Source organism: Sparus aurata, chromosome 5 (genome assembly GCF_900880675.1).
Source record: "Sparus aurata chromosome 5, fSpaAur1.1, whole genome shotgun sequence".
Taxonomy (NCBI): domain Eukaryota; kingdom Metazoa; phylum Chordata; class Actinopteri; order Spariformes; family Sparidae; genus Sparus; species Sparus aurata.
The window spans coordinates 17,055,669-17,077,812 of NC_044191.1; the positions used below are offsets into that span (position 1 = coordinate 17,055,669).

The following is a 22,144-nucleotide window of genomic DNA, read 5'->3' on the forward strand; positions in this document are numbered from 1 at the left end:
TTTGTCCTCCTCTTGTCTTTTATCCTCTCCTCGTCGTCTGCTTAAATACTTGTAAATTATTTACACCTTATTTCCACACACATCTAAACCTGCAGCAACATCATAAAACCACTTCTTATATTCCGCGTAAACTCACCAAAATCCTTCATTACTTTTATATCTCAGTCTGCGTGTCTGTGTGTGTGTCTGTGTTTGTGTTTGTCTGTGTGGTGTGTGGACAGATATCGACAGGGCACCGTCATGCGTAAAAGTCACACACACACACACACACACACACACACACACACGCACGCACACCGCTGTCTTGTTCAAAATCTCCTCAATCGGGCGAAGAGGTGCGTTTGATCCGTAGCGTCGGAGTATCCCGTTACGCACAGACGAAGTCCTCTCACACACACGGAGCAAGAGCTCAGCGGCCCGTCGTTCGAACCACGAACACTGGCGTCCCGCTGAGCACGTGGCGCTCAAAGTGAAGTCTCGTGTCTGTCAGTGTGGACCGTTCAAAGCGGATTATCAGACAAGTGGACCCTCCGGAGACAATCTCTATAATATTTGACTTTTTAATGCCCGATTGTATTTCATTTATTTGCTTTTTTGCTCCGATAATAATTATCTATATTGATAAATGCTCTATCTTCCACAGAGCATCGGTATAATAAAATGATTAAAAAAAAAATGTTTTGTTTGAAAAGGAGATCTCAGGGGCTTTTATACTCATTGGGATCGAGTGAAGTCTTCAGCTGCTATTTTACGAGTCCTGATTGATCTAAAATTTAAGACGTTCCTTTGGGTATTATTGGTATAAATTGTGGTTATTTTCTGAATAGGATTTTGTTTTAAATATTCTCTTATTTCTAAAGTAAATTATTAGTTCAGTCTGTGCGTTACAGTCCATTTATTGACCTGTATTATAGATGTGATAGCACATTTATAATAGAGCTCATTGATATCTGTGGCTCTCCGTGTAATATTTCTGTATCTTTAAGGGTTCTTTTAAACGTATTTTTTGTTTTTCGGATTTATTTAATCCAGTGCTGTTTTAACAGGCCAAATCTGGGCCTACAGGTTGACTGCGTCGCACCGTCCGTGCTTTTTGTTCAAAGTCGTGTTTTAGTCCTGCTTCGGTTCTGTCACCAGTTTATAAGAGTCCCGTTATATTCCTGTTTTAACGCTTTAATATAAGGTCGGGGGTTCGCGAACTGATATCGCAACTTTCATAAAGTGACCGTCGCTGTTTTTGGTTTAAGGCGTTATGGCAGCGATCCTAAACACCACTGAGATTATATATGTATGTATGTAGATGCGTGTGAGTGTCTGTGTGTGCGTTCGCGCGCGCGCGCGCGTGTGTGTATGAGCGCTCCTCGCTGTATATTCCGCGGTGATAAAACGGACCATCAGCAGTAATCTGCGTCGATACGCGCCGGCAGGGCCGATGAGGGATGGAGGGACAAGCAGGAATTAATTGCCGTATATAGTTTTGTGTTTGTGGAGGGGGGAGGGGGGGGGGGGAGAGAGAGAGAGAGAGAGAGAGAGAGAGAGAGGAGAGAGAGAGAGAGAGAGGAGGAGGATCGATCCACCGGCCACCGGCCCGCTATTTATCATCCCAACACGGCCGTATTGAGGTCTCTGGGGTGTGTGTGTGTGTGTGTGTGTGTGTGTGTGTGTGTAGGTGGGTGGGGGTGTAGATAAAGCAGTCACACACACATACACACACACACTCCCTCATGTGTCACCGTCGACCTCGATTATTAATTACACCAATAATAACGATAACAAGACAACACAATATTAGTAATAATAATACTAATAGCCTAATTTCAATAATAATAACAATGATAATAATAGTAAAATGCCCGAGCATTTGGGTCTCATTAAAGATTGTGACGTAGAGCTCACTCATTGTCCTGTAGATTCGGGCAGATCATTGACGTGAGGAGGAATTTAAATGCTTCACTCACACATCACAGTTTTTAAAGGGATAATCAATCCTGTTTTTTTTTTGTTTTTTTTTGGACTAAACATCTCAAAGTTTGACTGTTTAATGTGGAAAATATAGATCCAAACATGATTGTTCTGCTGCATAATTTGCACCATTTTTAGCAAATGTATGCCTTCAGACTGTATGAATATAATGCAGATGACTTGTAGGCTGGAGACGGCTTCAAGACAACATTGTAGACCATAATATAAGAATCAGTTAAATCAAACAGTTAAATGAAAGAGTAAATAAAGTGTATATTATGGAGATTTTTCAAACATAACATAACATAACATAACATAACATAATATTGAACTTCCATAAAGTTGAGTGACTTGTGAACAACAGACTTTAACAACACTGCATCCTGCATTTCCCACAATGCAACTGGATGGCATTTTTACCTTAGCCCCTCTAACACATCACTTATATCCTGTAGTACTGCTTGCGTTAATTCAACTCTAACTTTTACGTTTCTGTGTGAAAGAGCTCCTTTAAATACCCAGATAATTGAACAGAGCTTGGTTGCTGGATGAACTGGGCGACAGCGTTGAACACAACAGTGTTTATATATTGTCCCATTTTAATCTGTGTATTTTAAGAGCTGTCTAACAATTTAGGACTGATAGACGACCAGTATCAGATCTACTGTCACTGAGCAACAACTGGGGAGAAATGTAAATCTTCTGGACTTTGATATTTATCAAATCAAAATTTTATTCTGTTCTTATAAAACAAAACATATGAGTGGAAGTTATGTGACAGCTGGGATGTATTGTGCTTGGATAAAAAAAAAAAACGCAGATCAATTCTTACAAATTATATCTGGAACAAATGTCAGCTGGCAGTTTTATTGTAATTTAATAAAGTTGGCCGAACCCAGACACACAGACACACACACACACACACACACACAGAGAGAGGGAGAGAGAGCTCTGTTTGTTAGTTTCCAGCCGCTGTGCGTCTCATAAACGTCCATGTTTAATGTGGGATAATGAGACCATGTTTGACATGTTCGTACTGCTGTCCCACATTAATCCCTGCTCATCACTCTTCATACAGGCAGAGACACATTGGGCCGCTGACAACAGTCCAAAAACTGTAAATATCTATGAATCCTGCATGTTCTGGGACTCCTGCCCTGTATTGTGAGTTTATATCACCATATTTCTTTTGCTTTACTCAGTTTTTACAAGCTACACGGGACTGATGTGACAGAACGAGTTGTTGTTTTCCTGTTCAATCTGAAGTTTGATGTTAAACCAAACTGTAGCTAATGCATGCCGCTCTCAAGCAGATCTTTGTAGGCAGGATTAAGAATAGAGTAGTCATCTTCCTCTGCCGCAGCCAGAAAGATGGCGACCAGTTTTAATGTGATCCACGCAGCTGCACAGGCTGTTTTACATCAGATTAATAATGTCTCTTTTTACTACCATATTTCTGCAACCAACATGACAGACATTAACTGCTCCTATCTACCACTAACACTTCCAATTCGACTGACAAAGGAACAAATTGAATGAATACTATACACTGATTGCTTTGGGCAAATTAACCTTCCCAGGGTGGCTTTAATGGATATATCTGCTGTCAAAGTATCCTGTATGTAAGTTTTCACATGTTGCACACATGATTCCACTTATTATTCGTACTGTTAAATGCACTAGATGTAATTTCTGCCACACGTTTCTCATTCGAAACAAATCAAAATGTTTTAATCAGCATGGGGACATGAGAGTTGTTGTCTTCATTGTTAAACATCATTAACAGTTAAACATCATTGCTGATATAAAAAAATCTATCTACACGATTCAGGCAGAAATGTACAGACGAAGTAACGTGTTCAAGATGGATTCATATAACGTTTAGTCTCGTTTGCCGATTTCTTTCCTCACTCTCTTGCGGAAGATTAAGCGGCAGGCGACCAAATGAAACACACTGTTAGCTGGCATTAGCTTCTGATTTCTGTGGGTTTGGACTTTGTTGTTATCATGTAAGCACACAACTCACAATTTGTATCTATTTTTTTAATGAAATTTTACATATTATGTCTTTAAAGGGGCACCATGTTGTTTTGGAAAAATGTTTCAAATTCAAACACGTTAATAAAACAAACTCAGACATAAATATTTGATATCAATTCATTTGCATAAACAAGCTGTCCTCAGACTATAATAAGGTCTGCAGAACGCTGTCTGAAGCTAGAAAGGTGAATACTAAGAATGGTTCTTCAAATACAAACAAAGTAAAACATTGAGACTTTTCTCTTCTGATCAAAATGTGTTTTCACCGAAACTACAACTTTAACAGTCTTTAGTCAATCAACCATCAGTTGACCATTATGCACTGATTCTTATTCTGATTCTGATTTATCTTAGAACAGAAATGCAAGTTTTGGATGGTCTAGTAAAGAAAATATGTGAAAAATAAACCTACATCATCATAATGATACAACTATTTGAAATAGTATACAAATCCATGATGGCACATTACACCTTTAAGCTAAATCTCAAACAGCTGACAAATTTATATGATAATTTTTCCAACGTGTGCAGCTTTCTCATCAAAAAACTGCTCCAAGAAGCTCCAACCCAGTTTCAAATCCAGCTAACATTAGCTAACCAAGCTTCAGACTGTAAATCAAAAAATATTTATGAAGTGCTTGTTTTGAGGTAATTAGACATTGCAAGTTACATTTAGTGATTTCCTTCTACCAGGAGGAAAAACGGAAATTACACAAAGCTGAAACATGATCTCCCATTGGAGTTGTGTTTCTGTTCACCTGATGAATGCAAGTCCAATAATGACCCTTCTTTTAGCTCTGTTTTGGTCTCCTCCACCTCCTGAGAAAAATGTCTCTTTAGCTGCTAAATGCTCCACTTTGCTCAGCAGCTTGTGTATCATCTGTTGTCTGTTGTTGAGCAGGTAGTTTAAAGTGGGTTTATGAGAGCACGTTGGACACGCTGAGACTGAACAGAAAACCAAAACCTGCAGCTAAAAGAGACTAGAATGCACTGTAGAGGTTTTTTTTTCCTTTAGCGTGGGTTTGCCGAGTAGGAGTGCAGCCTCGCTGTGTGGTCCGTCCTCATCTGGACTCACAGCTGTGTTGGAAACAAATGCAGCTATTAACATCGATAGTCCTCATGAAGTGTGATGGTTTTGTTGAGAAGTCTAGGAGTTTATTACGGAGCTTCGACCTACTCACTGTTTGGTGCATGTGATGGCGGCAAGTCAGGAAATGACACAAGCCGCATTTTACTCTTGCAGTTAATCGCTCTGGATTAGAGTCAGATACATTTAAATGTGGAAATAGAAAGTGGGGCCTCAAAGTCCCAATACATGAAAATTAAAGTAACTGATATGTTTATGAGGCAGACAATCCAGGTATGTTTTTAGAAGATAAAAATGTTTAAAATCAACTGTTTTTATGAAGACAATTCCAAATAAATCCTAATTTTGTGCGAAGTGACCGCAGACGTTTTCACTGGAAACGGAGTCCGGCGCACAGAGATCAGAGGCAGAGCGGAGCTGTCTAAACACTGGCGATGGATGTAACAGAATACTGAGTTTGACTGATGGGCGGCGAGGAGAGCACGCCATAACAAGTTCACAGCCAGTTCATCAGTCTGAAAGAGAGGAAGAGAAGAACGGAGAGGGGAACGAGAAAATAGGTTTAGCGAGGAAAAGACGGCACTTTTACTATAGCGTGTTATTATTCTTCAACCATGTGAGTGTCGTACATATTAGCAGTCGGCTCAGTAGTTTTTACCATTGCAAAGAGCACAAGCGAATTTATCACACTTCCACATGTTGAATGTCACATACAGGCATTTGGGTTTTTTTATGCTATTTCACATGTGAATTATTAGTTTTTATTACCTTAAAAGGGGCATTATGTATAGTTTTGGAGAAAAAAAATCAAACTTCAAACAATATTAATGAGGTACAAACCATACATTTTTCCATAACTGAATAAACAAGCTGTTCTTAGAGGAAAATAAAGTCCTCAGAATACTGTCTGTAGCTAGAAAGGTGGTGGGGCCCGCTACATATAAACAAAGTGAAACAAAGGTCAGTTTGTTTATTTAGTTTGTTTGGTAAAAAAAAAAAAAAAAAAAAATTCACTCAAAGAAGATCTTTACCTTCTGATTAATTAATTAAGTTCCTTGAAATGTATTTGGATTGAAATAGAAATTTCTGCACATTGCTTATAATTTTTCAAATTAGAAGTATTTCATTTAGATTCATGCAAAATATATTGTCCACAACATTTCTTAAGTGTGTCTACAAAATCATCTGAAAAACACAGTGCATGTTATTCGTAGTAGTGAAAGAAGCACAGAGAAGTGACAGAACACCCTATGACTAGTAGAATTACGATTATGTTCCTTGGTAATATTTATTTGTATCTACTTGAGTTCAGTTTTTTCAGCAGTGTTTGTGTAATATATCAAAAAAGATGTTTTTCCACAAAATGTTTCCTTGAGTCTAAAGTTCTCCCGCATCTGATGTTGTCTAAACACAAGCAGCTGTGAAAAAAAAAAAAAAAAAAGTTTCTAAATAAAATCGTCTAAGATTCGCAAAATTGTGGTTTAAATCAGGAACTATTTGATCAAAGAATAAGAAAAACATAAATACGAGCCTCCTGTGTGTTTATGTGTCGGAGTTGGTAGCAGCTGCAGTATTAAGTGTATTGGTGTCACAGTTTGTGTGAATGTGGATCAGCTCAGAGCTTCACTGTTGTGCTGAGCTGCAAACACATGAATCAAACCTCGCAGAGCTTAACTGAGCAGCAGATCAGTGGCTCCCCAGTTGAGTTTTCACGTCACCGTCGACAGTTCGAGTCTCATCATCCCCACCGTCTCTCTGCACTGTGAACTTTCCAATGAAGCCTGAGCGCTGTGAAAATAATCTGAGTGTGTCGCTGTGGACGGATGATCACAGCTCATCTGCAGCCGACACTGTTCTGCACAGCAGGAGGAGTTTTCTCTGTTAGTTTTAATGCAGACTTGATTAATGTGGAGAACGCAGAGTGAGAACTTTCTGTGTAAGAGAAATGTCCACGTCCTCTCTGACAAGATCCTTTTAGCACAGAATCAGTTATTGTAACTTTTCAGTGGTGGGGGATTTATTCAGATCATCTACTCAGATTAAAGTACAAATACCACAAGTGAAAGTCCTGCATAGAATACTTTACTTAAGTAAAAGCATCGAAATATAAAATGTACTTAAAGAATTACAAGTAAAAGTACCCTGCAGCAAGAAATCCTCTGTGATTGTTGTACTAATATGTATTATATTGTTGAGTGTATGAATGTAAAAATGTAAAAGCAGGATTTTACTGTTAATTGGATTTTACTGTAGGATTACAAATAATGATTAGTTTAATTAATTTGCTCATTATTTGCTTCATTAATTGATCTGAAAAAAGTGAGAAATCTTTCACATGAAAAACGAAACGATCACTAATGTTCAGTTACAGATTTACATTTGAACAATTGAGTTTATCAATCAACTACTCTTTTCAGCTGTACTTCTATAAACTTTTGGGTTTCAATGTGATATTTTATGAACTCTTTGTGTGGTTTATATGTAGAAATCTTGATTTGTAAAGCAAGAACCAAAGCAGTGAGAGAAATGACTGATGATATATGTAAAAAGAACATTATTTAGAATGAGAAAGTAGTTTGGAAGGGAAAAAAAAGTTCATTGAGTAAACTGAATAAACAAACCGATCTTTAAGGACAACATAGTTTCATCCTGTTTTACTTTGTTCTTATGTGGTGGACCCTGCCACTAGCTTCAAACAGTGTTCTGGGGATCTTGTTTTTCACTGAGAACAGCATGGTTATTCAGTTATGAAAAATATAGATATGACTTTGTATTATTATCTCATTAATATTGTAATATTAAAATTCTGAGATCTTCCCAAAGCTACGCAGTGCCCCTTTAAGTGTTGTACTTGAGTGAATGTATAGTCACATTCAACCACGGCTTCTAGCCTCAGCCTTTACCTGCTGATGAAGGACGTGGAATATTAAAGGAATATTAACAGAATAGTTGAGCACTTTGTGAAAATCCTTTTCAAAAGTTGAGTCAGGGCATTGTTAGCCTAGCTTAGCATGAACACTGTAAGCAAATGGAAACAGCTAGCTTGTATCTGTCCAAGGTTAAAAAATACTCCCAGCACCTCTACAGATAATTTAAATAACAAGTTATATATTTGTTTCACATGTATGCAAACAGAAATATAAAAATGACAATCTGCAGACGGCGGCCAAAGCCAGGTGTAATGACCCAAAATGTTGAACTCTTCCTTTCTATGTACTATGTTGGGGTTTCCACCTTTGAATAAGAATTAACATAGTTGGTTCAGTCTAAATATCTGGACCAATTTCCTTTCTTAACACAGTCTTAACGTCAGGTCAGGAAGTGCCACAGGGTGACATACAGGACCCATTGAACCCAGTGTTGTCATTGTTCAGGACAATAGTTGAAGTAGTTTGAGCAGCTTCCAGGAGTTGTCTGACTCTGAACTGAAATTATAATGACGTTTTTGTTTATTTCACTTTTACAGGACTGAGGAGAATTCCGCCTGTCGAATTTTTCCCATTTGCTCAACCGTGAACCTGTGTTACATTCTGTGGTTTATAAATGACCATAATGCGGTTTAATGTGGTTTAATTTAGTTCTATCCATCACGGTGTAAAAGTAGCCGTCACTCTCTCAAATGGCGGATATTTAATTTGGGGGAAAACAGAAAAGAAACAACATTAACATCCTGTTACTCTCAGCCTCTCTGCTCTGTGTGGCTCTGTGGGAGTTTTGTGTCCAGATAATAATCTCTCATTATGTTGCGACAGTCAATTAACATCCATTACTGTCAAACTGCATCTCTGAGTAAATGTTGACACTCACTAATTCCCAGCAATATGCTGCTCGCCACATTTAACCTGGAAAAACAGAAAGCGGAGAGCAGCTTTTTTTTCACCTCTTTTCATCCTCTTCTTTAGGACAGTTTCAAACACGCTGACTTCATGATCTTACTGTTCTTCTTCTTTTTCTACTCTTCAGATGCACTTTTTTACTTTGTCAAAAAGGTATTTTATGCAGCCAAGCAACATGTTGGTCCAGTAAAGGTTTAAATAATCATTTAGATCTCATGTTCAGCTGTAAGGACCATTAAATGAATAAAATAAAAAAAGGGGTTCACTTCATCATACTGAACAATGTTAAACAATGTTAATATCATTCATCATTTTAATTACATTGCTATTTCATGAACATTTTAATGCATTTTCAGGCGCCAGGAGGTCCTTAAAAGTCACAGAATGTCAAAAAGTCAGGATTAGTGCTACTTTCATTATTCCAAATTATCTTGATTTAAAGGAAGTGCTGCATTAAAGGCAGACATGGCAAATGGTCCTGTTGCGAGTGCCCTGTGACTCCTTCCAGTTAGGGTCCATTAGGTTGCTCAGATATTCTCCAGTCCACCGTGCTTAATTCATGTGATCAACGAACGGTCAAAGATATTTAAATAAAATGCTAAATAAAACAGAACAGAAAATTACACTGAATGTTTAAATTGTAAATTGCTTTAAATGGGATTTTGAAGCAATTTAAATCATTTGTTTTGAAATCATATGTTGCACATGTATATTGTTTCATAGAAGTGTAAAAGGTAAACATCTTTCCAATTTCGTCGTCTGTCTGCAGGTTGTGACATGTGTGCAGACAACAGGAACGGCGAGTGTCCGATGCACGGCCCTCTTCACTCTCTCCGGCGACTCGTCGGCACCAGCAGCACAGCGGCACCTGTCACCCTGCCGGATGTCCCCGATTGGCTCAGAGACCTGCCCAGAGAGGTGAGACTTCCTGTCTGACTGACTCTCTGTCTGTTTATATGGCTGCCGACTATTTTGCAATTTTTCTACATGGGTTTTATTATTGTTATTTATTACTATGGTGCATTGAACAATCTTTACAGTGTGAACAATGAAATTAAGTCAGCCCACATTATGTTTTCACCAAAACTATTGTATTAATCACAGCAGTTGTTTTGTCATGATCATATTTTTTTGTCATTGATTGTTTTTAAGCAACTATAAACCCCCCTTTTGACAATTAATTCAATATTTACAATCCATGTAAAAAGACTTTCAACATTTTTAACTTTCAGCGTCACTTTCAGGACAGCCGAGCAGATATTTTACCAAATGCAATTCACCTGATATCCTGTGCATATACTGACTTTGCTGTCCTTTATAGCTGCCCATTGCATGGACATAAACTGTAAAGATAAAACCCTCTGCTCTGTGTTGTGTTGTGTGTGCAGGTGTGTCTGTGCACCAGTACAGTTCCTGGTCTTGGTTATGGGATCTGTGCGGCTCAGAGGATCCCTCAAGGAACCTGGATCGGCCCGTTTCAGGGAGTCCCTCTGCTGGTGGACAAGCTGCATTCTGGAGCCATGAGAAACACGAGACACTTGTGGGAGGTAAGACGGGTGTGAAGGGGTGTTCACTGCGTTGGTCATTCGTAGGATGAGTTGAATCCCTGCAGGATGTTTACTTTGTGAAACTGTTAACTAAACTATTAACTTAAGTTTATTTAAATATATATTAAAATGTATTAGTACTGGTCGTTTCTATAAAGTTTTACCCTTGTCAAACAGTAACAAGTAAACTTGCTATTTATTTATTTTCTTTTGCCGCCATTACACTCGACATTTGACCACACGCTTTTTCTACTCTTTGAGTAAGTAGAGATGCTAATGCTAACTGAATTCAGTATTAAATATAGCAAACAAGACTCAATGCTCGCATGCAAGTCATGTGTATGTGATTGCAGTCTATCAGGTGACGTTTTACACCAATAACCTATTTTAATTGGATAATCCATCCACCCATTTCTCAATATTAGGTTTTAATCCTAGACCCATCAAATGTTTAATCAGAAATTAGTGTTATATACTTCTGGGAATACAGAAACAAAAAGCATATGATGATGATAGTTTCCAGGCCATATTGTCCTGACTGGTTTTCTTTCATGCCTTCATATTTTAGAAGATATCTAATAGCAAAAAGTGTTTAATTGGGAAGCTCTGATGGCTCACTTGGTTTCCGACCCGCTGTCTTTTACTGCATGTTTTCCATTATGTTGGTCCCCCTTTTCCTGTCATACTCTCCAGCTGTGAACGCTTTTATAATTTCCTTTAAATTTTACTTGATCACCAGCAGGAAATCCTGCACCGGCGGTGCTCTGTGATTCTGGTTGCACATAGTACGTGTTTATGTTAACGTGTGTGTGTGTGTGTGTGTGCTTGTGGTCAGTGTCATGTCACCTCTCAGTCTATTGATCAGAGCAGATTGTATTTACATACAGTGGCAGGAGAAAGTCAATGTGGCAGTTATAAACAGCTGCATTAGCATTAGGGAGAAAGAGAGAGAGAGAGGTGGTGGCGGTGGTGGTGGTGGAGGGTGAAGGATGCTGGGGGACAGAGAGATAGATGAGTCCCCTGTGGTCGAGCTGGTAACGGTCAGTCAGCCGTCGGTTGACCGGACATCAGTCTCTCTGCTGTTGACCGCAGTGAGCCATCAGGAGGGGAAGGGGGTGATGATGTGTTAGGGGCGGTGGTGGGGGGCTGCAGAGGTCAGAGGTCAGGCGGGTGGGGTGGGGCATGTAAGACATCACAAGCAGGAGCAAGGAGCTCATCATGACAGGATTTGTGCTTCAAACAGAGAACATGAAAGTGTTGCGTTCACAGACAGTCGGAATTTATAGATAATCTGTTTTTAACTCTTTTATTTTATACAGATCTCCAGTACAGACATCTGCTCTAATCAGACAGCTTCTCATATGTGTCAATCATTTTGAGTTGTTAAAGTCTTTGTCATACAGAAGTTACACAGTCTATGGCTTCTGTGATATGATGCACAGTATATGTGGGTGGGGTACGACTTCAAGAGGAATATGATCAAACTGTTTATGACAATCAATATCGACAAGTTAGCGAGAGTTTTATGATTGGCAGGTTAGCTGCTCACCCCAAATCACATTTTATGGACTATATATATTATTTGATAATATTTCACAGGAAGATATATATTAAAACTTAATTCTTAGAATATAACTGATAAGTGATTTCTAAAATTCAAAATGACATCTTAATATGTATATACTGTATATATATATATATATATATATATATATATATATATGTATATGTTATGACACTTTATTTGTCATACGCAAAGTTGTTTCTGTAAATGTTTTGAGTCTTTTATTGAAATCTCTGACGTTCAGCTCGTTTGTAAGACTATTATTTATTAGACTAAAACATCAACTTATATGATTAAATCTGTAAAGTTCTCAGTTGCATTATTTTCTTACAGAATCGTTGTTTTTTTCTTCTTTTCTTTGAGGCACCTATTGAGGTTGAAACCTAAATCTTTCAAAGCATATGCAATATATAATAAAATCTACGTACAATTATGAGTTTAAAAACTAAAAAAAATACTTGAGGACTTTTATATTATTTGTAGTATTTGGACCCAGTGTAGTCCAGCTGGGACCCCCCTCTGGGTTCCCAAACCAGCCATTAAATCCGCCTGCCCTGGAGGAATGCTGATCTGATAACCTGGCTCTAACCATCGGCAGATTATCGGCTGCCGGGCTAAAACCAGTCATTAGGCCTATTGATGAAGAAGCTTTACACACAGATCCTATTAAAACTCACTGGTTGTTAAACTCGCTTATTGATGCCCCCCCAAACAGGAAGAGATATTTGTCCTATAGCCAATCAGGGAGCTTGTGTCATGTTGTCTATGGTGTCCAGGAAGGGCCAGTTTTAATTAAGACACTTGCTGTTACGTCTGAGTGGAACAGTGGAGGATTTTCTGGTGCTGCAGTATTTTACGGCTCGACAAATTGATCTCCTCCGAAGCAAAGCTCAGTGTTTGAGTCTGAGTTTATGGAGGAATAATTCTTTAACTAGCGGACGTGGAGGTTTATCATGTACTGTTTCTGTACTGTGGTACATGAAGATCTGAACACAAACATTACTTTAACATCAGTATTTATTTATAGCATATGTCTCTGTCAAATGTTTCACTTAAATACAACAGCAATTTATAGTGAAATATGCTCAAGTATCCAAAGTAAAAGAACATTTTCATACTCTCAGATCAATATAAGAAAGAATGAAAGAAAAAGGAAGGAAAGTAAAGGGGAGAACATGGCTGCCGATACAACTGTTGGCCACCCCCTGTTGCGAGTGCCCTGCGACTCCATCCTGTTACGCCAGGTCGCCCGGATATTCTCCAGTCCACCGTGCTTTTTTCGTGTGATTAAGGAATGGTTGTAGAGAAGAAGTTATTGAAAAGTGGCTCTTAAATTTCTTCATTAAGTGCTCCCAGCAATTGCCACTGCACCTGCTGTGTTTACTGGAAAATGATGTCGAAGATGCTCACTTACCACTTACCACCTCTGCTGGAGTACAGTATTTCCAGCATAATGCAAATACTGTACTCCAGCAGAACACCCGAACCTCTGACGTGTTCACGAACTGACTCACAATAAATATTCCCACTTTCATCTGATCCTACTTCATGGAATGAAGGACAGATTCTCATTTTTTCCGCGAACTGCTGACCTCCCCGTCCGAACCTCGAGGCCCGTCCTGATTGAAAAGAATGTGTAGTGAAAACACGAGAGACGTCCTGAAGTCACAGCTCTGACCTCGTCCTCTGGGGTTTTTACGGGAGTTTTCTTTTGGACAGATCTGAGACCGGACGAGCTGTCAGCGCAGAGTCAGTGAAAACAGCCCCCAACATCATAACTTCAGAGCAGCAAAGCAAGGAAAACTTGAGCTGCACAGTTTGAGGGACAATATTGTGTTAGTGTGGGATGTTGATGGGACACGTGAGGACTCAGAAAATTCCAAGACGCATGTTGGTATCTTGGCTTATTACGTCTTAAAAAAGAGAAATCTATTTTCTAAGTTTTAATTTTTTGTTAGTGAATAACAGTTGCCTGTCTTCGCTCGACTGTCTGTCCATTGTCCCTCTGTCCATCATCGTATTCCCACTGTATTCCCTACAGAATTCCCATTGACTTTGTGTTTTCAGTGGTTTGTGGTCACAGCGTCCAGTAAAGGCTCTGTAATGTTTTCTTGTCTGATGTCATTACTTAATGTTTGTATAACTGTCTGAAATTCTGGGTTTTATTAAAGGGTCTGATCGCCATTGACATCATCGGTTGATTACATAACCGCTAATGGTTTTATGTCAAATTACATGTTTTCAGTTTCTTGTTTGGATTTCAGCGAGGCGTTTGAGTTTTTTATCGATGGAATTTTTGAATGAAGGCAGTGACGACCACACTGATGCAGCAAGACAGTGTTTTCTGAGCTCACAGGCTCATGGATACAGCAATAAAAAGCTGTTAATATGAAAAGATTTGGGAGCAACATTGTAGTGATTGATTCTGTCAAGTAACATCATGAAAAACACAGTCTGGAGCAACTGGATGGATCGCTGTCACAAAGTGGACATTTTGTGGGTGGTCCTGGTGCTCTATTTGGGTTTAAGAGCCCAACCATGCATGACCATAACCGTTGTCAGGGTCATCATGGCTGCCTCCGCCCCAAAATACAACATTTCCACTAAACTAATCTCTAATCTCTGGCATGTTGACGACACATTCAGATTAGTCCCTTCAGTCGTTGTAGGAGTGTCTTGTGTTGATCGTGTCATCAGAGTCAGCATCCTCTCAGCTCCTGTCGTGTCCAAACAAAACTGTGCACCGATCAGAGCTATAGTTGGACCCAACCTCAGACCGAGAGGGACTCGGACGCAAACTGGAGACCCTTTTCTGGGGCGTTTAAAAAATTATTCTGGCTCCCAGGAGAACATGTGAACAGAAGGTCAGACTGCGGCCACGATAAACCACCTCTCATCCCTGCCCTGTTTGGTTAAACCCACTCGGTGAGTCAGGTTAACTCAGTTCATTTCTCCTCTCTGTGTGACATCACCCTGTAGGCATGGTAACCGCAGGGGTTAGAGAACAAAGACTGGGGTTTTCCATCAGGACCTTCATGTTAGAATAACACAGAGCGTGTGTGTGTGTGTGCGTGCATGTGTGTAGGCTCTTTATAATCCAGCATCAGTGTGTTTTGACACACAGTCGCTGGCTGTTTCCTCTCCTGTGCCGATGGCTGTAGGGGCTTTACGTGCTGCGATGAGCTACAGTACAAACGGTTACATGCTCTCTTCGTTTGTCCTCTTCTCAGGTTTCTGTTGCACTTGACCAAGCAGACGTACAAAAAGTAGCTATGTTTTCGTTTGGCGGTGGGTTGGTTTGTAGGCAGGATTTCAAAAAACGTATTCAACAGATTTCCACAAAACCTGGAAAGCGGATGAGTTTCAGCCCAGAACAGACCTAGTTAACTTTTGGTCCTGATCCAAATAAAGGGACATACAGGAATTCTTTCTCCTGTTCATCATCATGCGAGATTAGGTGTTTTTCAACCTTTTTGTAAATTCCTCAGGGAATAATGCATCTTAATGGAAAAACACAGCCATATTTAGGATGCTGGTGTCTATGAGTGAGTACAGTTTGATGTGGATCCTAATAAAAATCTGGATCTTATAGATTTAAATAAGATTTAAATAAGTTTAAATTGATATCTGATTTGGTTAGATTGAAATATAGGAAAGTGTCTTGGCTTTGGTGGATGTATGCCCTCTACTGAATGCCATTCTAGTTGACATTGTGTCACTTTTTGTAAACAATTTCCTCAGCTTTGGAGAAGTTCACTTTCAGCACTTTAGCATCACAAGCTACACAACCAGGTGTGTATTTAGAGGGCGCAGCCAATTACAGCAGGAGTATTGAAGACAGACATTACAAATTGCTCGCTGTCTGCCTTTTGTTGCACTTACAGGTAATGAGCATTGTCCTTGTTGACTCTCTTAAAGTATATCCTGAAGTCAGTTTCATCGGCTCCTCTGTGGGCTCGGCTCTGAAGTTGCACTGCTGTTGACTGCGTATGTGTCAGCACAGCCCCGCCCTTGTGCAAACAGGCAGCTGCACAGAGAGCAGAGAGGCACCAGACTGACTGGCTGTTGTTGCATCTATTTCTTCTGTGCGATAGTTTGTTTGGTTTATCCATATCGAGAAAAAAAATGTAGATAAAGATTGTTATCGACATAAATTTCATTGGATCCCCTATTGAGATGGTTTTATCGTCCGGCTCTAACAGCAGTCTTGTGGGTGGTGGTGCGTCAGTCCTGTGGGTGGTGTTACCTCAGTGTGTTAGTGTGTGACGCTCTGCTGCTCCTCGCTGCTCCTCCTTGTTGTGTGAGAAAGCAGCAGCTCTGCCTTCAGACTGGCTGCTGTTGACGCTGAGGTGAATCAGGGTCGGTTATCCAAATATTATCCGTTTCTCTGAACGATTATTACCCCTCTGATTTATGGGTCGTCTCGCTGCTCGCTGAAAACACAGCTTCAGATGGTCTCGTTGGATGTGTAGAGGCCCAGACTGTTGCTCTTGGGTGCGATGGCGGCGGTGGCGGCGGCGGTGATGGCAGCAATGGTAGTGGGGTTTATGAGGCTTACTGCTAAAAAATGGACTCCTCAATGACAGGTTGTGTTTGAGGAAAGTGAAAAGATCTGAAAGACTGAATAGCAGCGTGTCAAAGACGAGATGAATGAGAAGTAATCCATCTTAATTTTGCTTTTATTTAATCCTATTTTTGTATTTATTTCACCTGGCAAGGCGGCCTTGAACACATTCTGTGGTGCCAGAAGATTCAACATCCAGAGCGACAAAAGAGAATAGAATCGGATGGATTGGAGAGTGTGTATGAGCAGAGGTGTTTCTCTTCGTTAGGATGTTGAGACAAAGGAGGAAAAGTTAAAGAGGAAATGCATGAAAGAGTAAAACAAAAATGAGATAAAGTTTGGGATATGGATTGTACATAAAGCATAAGAGGGTTGGTTAGAGAGATTGGAAATTCACATTTTTGAGAGTGTGCTATTGACAACAAGTTGCAAATGTTTGCTGTGTGTCTATAATTAGTCATTAGCATTTTGCAGTTGTGCAGTTTAACCCCTTAAGGAACACCGTTCCAACATAGGAACACCCTTGTGTTTGGATGGAAACCAAAACCTGTGTTCCAACCTCTGTAACTCTGTGTCAGTATGTCATAGAATCACACTTACACTTCTAGAAAAAACTGAGGGTGTTACCTTTCCAATGGTACCAAGCACATCCCTGAGTCTCAAACTATGTGGGAGCTGTCATGCTTTTAATTTCGGTATGTCATTTTGGAAAAAAGAACCTTAAAATGGGGGCATTCATTAAGTGGTTAAAGAGCTTGTCCTGCTGATTCTGAGTATGTTTAGAGACAAGGCTGATCTTTAACCTCTGTATTTCTTCACAACAAATCCCATGAAGAGACCGAAACTTAATGTGTTAGTCCATCTTGCTTTACTTTCTGATTACTGGTCTGTGGCCTCTTCACTCAAAACCCATTAGTTCAGAAGACATAAATCTTTTTTTTTTAAAAACTCATTGACTCCTTTTTGAAAAAGGTTCAATAACTTCCCAAAACAGCTGGCCACTACAGACTTTATCAATCAAACAAGAGGAAATATTGCAATAGCAGGTCATTGGAAGACCAATGACACAATTTTGAAGTTTTAGCCACCTTTGGGTAGTATTTGTTGATCAGAAGGATTCAATATTTATCACTTAGAAGAGTATTTCTGGCAAATTGTAGAGCACAATTTCCTAAAGATTTCCTCAGAATTTTCAAAATACTGTTTACAGAGATCTTTTAGCTCACAACGGCTGCTGATTAGCATTCGGCCTGAAATAAAGCCGTCGGTTGATTGTCAGTCAGTTTTTCAGAAGGTGTTCATAGTATTCTGTCCACCACCTGCAGAGGGAAGATGGAACACACCGAGATTAGAAAGAAGGAGGAAAGAGTAGGGGAGGAGGGAGTGAGGGGGAGACATGGTAAGATAAGGAGGAGGAGGAGGCTGATGAAGAGGCAGATAACAATAGAATTAGTGGAGTTTCATTGATTAGCTGTAGAACACAAGTGTGCGAGCATTGATCGGCTCTCAGGAACAGTTTTACAGGATTTGGACTGAAAAAGAAAGAAGAAGAGGACGGTGTGTTTTGTAGAGAAGGAGAAGAAGACTGACAGTCCGGCTTTTTCCGACGCTGATGTTCTTGTCTGCAGATACAGCTGGTTGATTACTGAGCGTCCGAACATCTCTAGTTCTGACGAGAGAAATGCTGAAACTACAACAAACTATCCTACAGCTACAAGTGTGTGGACTGACTTGAAATTTGGCTGGAGTGGTGTGGTGAGCTTCAAAATAGAGTTGATCGCTAACAGCGACCATATCATTGCAAGAACGTCCCAGATAAACATTAATCTGCTTATTACTTGTTCTCAGGATTTTTTTTTTAAGTAATAAATCTGTGGGGAATTTTCTTCTCGAAAAATCTTCACATTTGAGAACACTTAATCGTGTCTGCAGATATCACTTGACAGCTACCAAACCGATAAATGCAAAAAAAAAAAAAAAATCTTGAGAAAGCTCAGAACGACCTGCTGAACTCTGCTGACGGCGGATCTGAAATGTTTGGATGTTAAAATGCTTCAGATGCACTCCTGCATGTGTCTGTCTCTGTGTGTGTGCGCGTCCTTAAGTGAGAGTGTCATAAGTGTGTCGTAACACCTTCAGACATGATAACTCACAGCTGCATTAGTGACTCGCCAACATGCACGCACGTCACACAGCCGGCGATAAACGCGTTTAACACACACACCCGTCAGACACACATCGTCCTCTGATGGCGAAGCAGCCATTTAAATGCCAGTGTTGCCTCAGAGCTGCTGTTAAGTGTTTTTAGCTGATAAATTAACCGCATTCCTGTCTGGTGACACACACACACACACACACACGCACGCACACAGGGTATCTCCGCAATGTCTTCTCGGTCTAGACAAGGAGAAGATTTACTCAGTAATAAGGTCAAAAGGTCAAAACACTGTCAGTAAATTTACAACGCACTTTCTGCCTCTCTCTCTGTCACACACACACACGCAAACACACACGCACACACACACTTTGTTCAGCCGTTGGTTGAAGTTGTACAGATCGCTCCCCAACAGCCACTGCTCAGAAATAAAGAGTGTGTTCAGTACAAAACTTCCCATACCAAAACATTGGTGCATTTGCCAAAATGTGTTCCCTTAAATATCAAACACACCGCTCTGCAGGCCTGAAACGTGGCTCTGTTTGTCGCTCGTGTCCAACGCAAGTACTAAGTAAACAGTTCTAGCTGGAAAAATGGAACCAGTTTGTTTACTCATATTTTGGTGAAAATAGAATTTGGAACATTTTTAGCCCACAGAGAGAATGAGAGGATTATTCTGCAAGGGAGACTGAAGACGTTTTTTATTTCTCTGTCATGTCGGTGGATCAAGCAGTAAACCATCTTTTCCTCTTGTATATGTTAAAATATGTTTGTTCATAGAATTGCTGTTTGTTAAAAGCTTGATGCCAGTTTTATTTTATTTCATGTTTATCCTCTTTCTTGTGGAAATGCTATGAGCAGAGACTGATCAGGGAGAGAAATGACAGTTTGGAGGAAAAGCTGAAGAGATCGATTTGCATAAAACTTTATGTAATCTCCTGTTTGTTTCAGGTTCACATTTACTGTATCTTTCAAGTTTTGTAATACAAAGGAGTTTCACGTTTAGCTGGATTTGAAGGGGCCAGGCAACAAGGATAAGCACTGTGTGTGCATTTAAAAATATGTTATATATCTTTGTCTATGTTTTAAACATAATTTGTATTTTATTTACACATTTTAGATATTGTATAAAATATATGAAATGTGCACTAACAAAATCTGAGTTCCCCTTTGACTCACTGGGACACTTTTCTAAAGATTTCTTTAAGATTTCAGTAGAAAATGTTAATATGAGAACATCTGTGTTTCGTAGATAGCCTTATAGTGTGTGTGTGTGTGTGTGTGTGTGTGTGGACAGTGACAGAGCTATAAGCGAAACACTGACAGCCGAGATCAATGACTGAAAGAGTGAGCTGTAATCCACCCTCTTAAAAACACACACAGTCCATCACTATAGTGTGTATGTGTGTGTGTGTGTGTGTGTGTCTGTGTGTATGTGCTTGGTGTCTGCGTGTGTGAGTTAATCCTCTCCTCTTGCTTCCACTCTTCTGGTTCTTGTAAATGTAAAGAGGCAGAGACGGACAGATTAGACTCTCCGTCTCTCTTACGTCTTCCACATCAGTTTCGCTAAAAAGCTCAAGGTAAATAAGTTAATTTTGTTATTAAGTGACTTCCTCCTTAGAATTGAGTTTGTTATAAGAATTCAAATCTTCAGAGCCTTAAAAACACGGAGGCCATGGAGTGATTAAAGTGTATTCTCAATAGCTGCAGCATCTGCAGTCTGATTCCAGCTGCATGTTGCTTGTTTCCAATTAAAGGGTAAGTTAAGTAGTTTTAAATGTATGTAAGGGCATCTTGCATAAGTGTATTTAATGATCCCCTTACTGTCCCTTTATAGTTTCTTAAAATGTCAATAAAATTTACTTTTCATGATTAATGATGTTCAAATGATGCATAGGATAAATATACAACCACCATGTTTTTAACGCTTCTCTGCAACCCAAAAATGTCTTGTGCAACATGTTATTTATTACCTAAAATGACACAATTTGTATTTGTAGCAGAGTTTGTGCAATTTTAAAGGGAACAGAAAAAATAAAATTTTGATTGGTTCAGATTGGATCTGAACCAAGTAATCAGTCGACAGAAAACAACTGGCAGCTATTCTAAAATTTGTCTAAATCATTTATTTTTAACAAAAAAAAGAACTCTGGTTACATTTTACATTACTGTCAACTGAATGTCAGACTTGGCTTCAGGAATTGTGATTTTTCACAAATCATTTCTTAACATTTTTTACAATTACAATTAATTTAGAAAACAACTGGCAGATTGTTTTATATTTTGATAATCATAAACTGCAGCAGTAGTGCTGATTAGTTTAAAAAAAAAACATTGCTGAAGTTCACAAAGCCTTGAGCCCTCAGCTTCTCCAGCAGCAGCAGCAGTCTCGTGTGATGTGTGGTCTTCGAGTGTGAATATAAAGCAGCGCGGCGCTGAAAGGGTCATCTGTCCCAGACAAACTGAGGGTCAAACAAGCATAATTTATTGCGCTTTAAGAAACCGTAGTTGTAACCAAAAAAATCAAGTTTTGTCACGATTGTTGTGCTCAGATGGAAAAATGACAGCCGGAGCTGTGAACTGAAGCCGACAGCCTGGCAGTGTTTGCATCATTTTCTAGCTGTTGAACTAAACAACATGTTATATTTGGCCGTTTGTCTTGCAGATGGAATTTTGTAGCGATGGATTCGATAAACAAAGGCAGCCAAAATGTCTTTGACAGAACAGCATCAAGCTAGAAACCAGCTGCTGGTCTGAGAACGTCCAGCTCACTGCAGCTTCAGAGGTTTGACTGTAGAGTCGGCAGAGGGTCACATGCAGGTGGTTCTGTTCATGAACACTTGATACAACAAGTTGATACAGAGTTAATACATTCAAAATAATATCACAGGTCATAAGATTACAACCTCACTGAATTAAAACCACAAAGTCAAGACAACAAATAAAAACATTTTAATAATCACTCATTTGTGATTTAGATAGATAAAATAACATGTTTAATACCATTAAAATACATGTTTACATTAAATACACATTTTAAATCATTTCTGAAAAATACTACGTGATGATTATTCATATAGCCACAAAGAAATGAATTACAAGATGATTTAAAAGTCCCATATTATTCACATTTTCAGGTTCATCCTTTAACTTCTAGTCTCCTCTACAAAATGTTTATTAATGTTAAAAAAAACACAGTATTTATCTCATTATTAGTGCAGCTCCACTATTAACCTTCAGTCTAAACTCAACATTTTAGTGCTTACCTCTTCAAGGCCCCGCTCCTGATGAGCACAGTCTGCTCTGATTGGTTAGCTCTTACATGCATGAGTAGACCACGCCCACCATGTTTGTAACCACGTCTGACATGTTCTGACATCACAACCTTA

The 22,144-nt window shown here is 39.4% G+C and overlaps 1 protein-coding gene across 1 annotated transcript in view; it reads left to right on the plus strand.

Annotated features, from left to right (window-relative positions):
• The window catches only part of prdm6 (PR domain containing 6), a 105,651-nt gene that overhangs the window by 4,077 nt on the left and 79,430 nt on the right, over positions 1 to 22,144 (plus strand). The window contains exons 3-4 of the mRNA XM_030418407.1: positions 9,695 to 9,843; positions 10,314 to 10,472. Of these exons, the coding sequence (XP_030274267.1) occupies positions 9,695 to 9,843; positions 10,314 to 10,472 (308 nt within the window). The remainder of the gene's footprint in view (positions 1 to 9,694; positions 9,844 to 10,313; positions 10,473 to 22,144) is intronic.